Source organism: Populus euphratica, unplaced genomic scaffold (genome assembly GCF_000495115.2).
Source record: "Populus euphratica unplaced genomic scaffold, PopEup_1.0 scaffold59.1, whole genome shotgun sequence".
In the NCBI taxonomy this organism is placed as follows: Eukaryota; Viridiplantae; Streptophyta; class Magnoliopsida; order Malpighiales; family Salicaceae; genus Populus; species Populus euphratica.
In genome coordinates, this window is record NW_011499940.1 from 600,964 (window position 1) to 605,412 (window position 4,449).

The 4,449-nt window shown below is 35.9% G+C and overlaps 1 protein-coding gene across 1 annotated transcript; it reads left to right on the top strand.

Moving 5' to 3' along the window:
- Nucleotides 1-1,967: 1,967 nt before the first annotated feature.
- On the top strand, nucleotides 1,968-3,992 carry LOC105136931 (butyrate--CoA ligase AAE11, peroxisomal-like). The gene is made up of 2 exons (XM_011042449.1): nucleotides 1,968-2,253; nucleotides 2,360-3,992. Exons 1-2 carry the CDS (start codon nucleotides 2,056-2,058, stop codon nucleotides 3,914-3,916), a joined length of 1,755 nt encoding a protein of 584 aa, XP_011040751.1. The 5' UTR covers nucleotides 1,968-2,055; the 3' UTR covers nucleotides 3,917-3,992.
- Nucleotides 3,993-4,449: the final 457 nt, after the last annotated feature.

A 4,449-nucleotide genomic window follows, 5' to 3' on the forward strand; every position in this document is an offset into this window, starting at 1 on the left:
TAGATTTTTTTTAATAGTTATATGGTTGCCTTTAAACTTGTTTAATCAATTGAATCACGTAAATATATTTTTCACATTATTTGATTTTAAACCCGAGCTAAATAAAGAGTTAGATCAAAATATTTTTTCTTGTTATTTTTCTTGTTTTTTAATTTTATTTTCAGTTTTTTTTAAAGATTGGCTAGGTTTTCTTTAAATCAGCCAAGTCAACTAGATCATAATACGGTAAGTTTCATACTATTTAATTTTAAACTCAAGCTTATGAAAGAAAAAATTATTCTCTTTGAGGTGGCAGAGACGTCGTTATAGACTTGATCAACCATCTTAAGCAATATCTTTTAATTAGGGATTAGAGGGATCAGACTTGAATTTTTTGAAAGCAAGAAATATGCATCAAATTTTGATGGGGTGGGAAACTTTCCAGCACTAGAAAGGTTACGTGTACTCACAAAATATTAAGGGGAGGATATGTACTTTCCATCATTTAAAAGGTTAAATGTATAGGCAGGATCTTTTAAAGGAAAATATCGAGTAGCATCTTCTTCTCTTTTTTTTATTAAGAAAAGAGATTAACTTTGTTATATTATTAAAAAAAATACCACTAACAGAAAAGCAGCGAAACTTTCATACTAGTTATAAACATAGTTTTTAAAGTACCAAACTAGAGGATTAACTCAGAACAAATCTTAGATTTTTTATTTTATAAAAAGTTAAAATACATTATTTTTAACAAAAAAAAATTAAAAAGGGAAAAAATCATTAATGTTTTATTGGATTTTTCAGGGGTTGACCAAACAAGTAAACCTGGGTTTTGACCCTATTATTTCATGTACAAATTTATAACAATAATATAGGATTGGACATTTCCATTTGTTTTAAAACTTTAAATGAATTTGTTCATTCTTTGAGTGTGATCCAATAACGGACAAAGATGGGATTGGAGTCTCTGTTACTATATATGGATCCTTCCCAGTTAGGTAATTTGAAAAATATTTCGATTCGAGGCAAATTTAAAAAAGAAAATCAATTTTATCAAGTGTTAGCTTGTTGATTGTTGTCTAGACTACCCATTGAACCTCCAAGCAAGCTTGTTTATTGGTAAACCACACCATCTCAAATTATATTTATATATTTAGATAGTCTTGTCTGATCATGGGTTGGTAAGACGTATCATTTTTCATTTTAAATTCGGGTTCTTGAAATTAATAGAAAAGGATGAGTCTCTTCCATGAACTAATCATTATTGACGAGGAATGTGGCGGTGAAAAGCTCAGAGCAGACTTTCGAAGAATAATTTCATGGACGCAGGGGCCATGAAAGGAGAAAAGCCCAGCACTGCAAGATAACCGAAATGGGCTAGAACAATATTCAAGGGGCAGTGGCAGAGCTGCAGGCCATACTAATTTGTCTAAATTGATATTTAATTTTTCTTCCTTTTCTTTTTAATTCACAAGTAACTGTACGGGATGAAACAATGTCAACATCTTCTTCACTGTTAGTAGTTAGTGTGTCAAAAATCTTAACTATGTTCTCTGATGTTCTAAGGTTGCAATCTTAAATTATAAGGGAAAACTTTGATGCATTTTATAAAATCAATGGCTCGTAAGAAGTCCTTGAAAAATAACACATCAATTGTTTATATATATATATATATGAAAAATAAGTAAAAATCTGAAAATAACACTAAAAATAGTGAAAAATTCAAAAATAGTATTTTCATTCAGAAGTACTCTTGGTATCATGTACACAGTCGGCTAATAGAGAGCTTTTTGCAATTTGGTGGTTCCAGCTAGAAGGTAAATAGGGAGGTGGGTGGCATCAAGGTGATTATGTACAGTATGATTAAAACATATAATTTCCTTAATCCAATTATGGCTGATTAGATATTATTTTATCAAATAATTTATATGTGATTAGTTGGTCCTAACCTTTCAACCTGTGATCCTAATTCCATATTTATACCCTCAATTATCCAAGACCACCTTAATGCCACCCACCAACAATACTATCTCTTTCTTTCTACACAAGCCTAGCTAGCTTCTGTTACTTCCTTCAATGGATCAGCTTCCAAAATGTGATGCAAATTATGTTCCTCTCACCCCCATAAATTTCTTGAAGAGAGCTGCCAAAGTTTATGGCAATCGCCACTCTGTTGTGTACGAGGGAATCCATTTCACATGGCAGCAAACATATGAGCGTTGTCTTTGCCTTGCTGATTCTCTCCGTTCCTTCGATATTTCTAAAAACGATGTTGTATGTTTTTCGATATAGTTTATGTTGTGTCTGTTTTATTTTTATTTTTATTTTGACGGTCAGGATATTCTCGAACTAGCATATTTTTTTATTATCTTATTAACAGGTTTCGGTGTTGGCTCCCAACATTCCAGCTCTGTATGAGATGCACTTCGCAGTGCCCATGGCAGGGGGTGTCGTCAACGCCATCAACACCAGGCTAAATCCTAATCACGTAGCCACCATTCTACGCCACTCAGAAGCAAAGGTCTTCTTTGTCGACTACCAATTTGTGCAGCTGGCACGTCAGGCCCTCCAAATTCTGATGGCAAGTGAATCTATTTCATCCAAATTAGTTCTGCCATCAGTCGTTCTCATTGATGACATCGAGTCACCGACTGGTGCCATTTTCGGTGAATGGGAGTATGAACAACTTGTCTGCATGGGCAATCCAGGGCACATCCCTTGTGAGGTCCAAGATGAATGGGATCCCATAGCCTTGAACTACACTTCTGGAACAACATCAGAGCCAAAGGGGGTTGTCTATAGCCACAGAGGTGTCTTCCTTGGCTCCCTTGGTGTAATTATTGCCTGGGAAATGGCAAGTGAACCTGTGTATATGTGGTCTCTTCCTATGTTCCACTGTAATGGCTGGACCTTTGCGTGGGGCATTGCGGCACGGGGTGGAACAAACGTTTGCTTACGCAATACCACTGCTAAAGACATGTATAGGAACATCGCTCAGCACAGGGTGACTCACATGTGTTGTGCACCGATTGTTTTCAACATCCTCCTTGAGGCAAAACCAGAAGAACGTAGAGAAATCACTTCTCCTGTCCAAATACTTGTCGGTGGGGCACCACCACCGGCCTCCCTACTTGAAAAGATGAAGCCATTAGGATTCTATGTCACTCATTCCTATGGCCTTACAGAGGTTGGACCAGCCCTTGTGTGTGAGTGGCAGGCCAAGTGGAACAATCTTCCAAGCCAAGATCAGTCAAAAATCATGGCTAGACAAGGGATTAACACAGCAGCTCTGGCTCATATGGATGTCAAAGATTTGAATACAATGATTGGCGTGCCTTGGGACGGTAAAACAATGGGGGAGATCGTTCTGAAGGGAAGCACTGTCATGAAAGGGTATTTCAAGGACCCGAAGGCCACCGCGAAAGCATTCAAGAATGGATGGTTCGCTACAGGCGATATTGGGGTTATACATCCGGATGGATACTTGGAAATAAAGGACAGATCAAAAGATGTGATTATATCTGGTGGTGAAAACATCAGCAGTGTAGAATTAGAGTCAGTTCTTTACAGCCATCCAAGAGTCCTAGAGGCAGCTGTGGTGGCCATGCCACACCCAGTTTGGGGAGAAAGTCCTTGTGCTTTTCTTGCCATTAAAAAGAACTCAGATGGAAAATCTAATGATCTCAAAGAAGCTGATATTATTGCTTATTGCAGGAAAAAGCTTCCCCGTTATATGGTTCCGAAGAAAGTGGAGTTCATCCCTGAATTACCCAAGACTTCAACAGGAAAAATTCAGAAATTCCAGTTAAGGGATTTGGCACGAAATTTTGTGGTCTCGGAGACCTTCCCTACCAAGAATACTGCCCAAGTAAATGCCAATACAGAAATGCAAGGACGTCAGGCTCTGCCATCTCGTGTTGCTTCGTCTCGTCTTTGAACTTGATATGGTTCAGTTTTTTTTTTTCCCCTCAGCTGTACAGAACTGCCCCTTTAATTTTATCATTTCATGTTGTGTGTTGTGTTGATTGATTTTATCATGATTATTTATTTTAATTTGTCTTTATACAATTATCTAATTATCGTGATTTTTTTAAATCATCTCTGCATTGGGCTGATACTCAATTTCATTAAAAAAAAATTAATATGGTTGTGAATGACTGAAATTGAAAGCAATGAACAATAGCAAACTTTTTTTTTATAAAAAAAAGTGTCAACTCTAGTCCTTTTTTTTTACCTTGGTCGTTAATTTTTTTTTTTATCTATTGGATTCTATAATATTGTGGTGATTGAGGTTTAGAAATGATGGTTTGTTCTGGTCTACAATGTTTTGGTGATTGAGATTTAAGAATGATGGTTTGTTTCGTTTTATTTTTATATAGTTAACTTAATTTAAAAAATCTCTCAATTTTCTTGGTGCCCAATTTAATATAAAATAATCTGATTTTATTGTTTGTAAATAATTAGAAATGA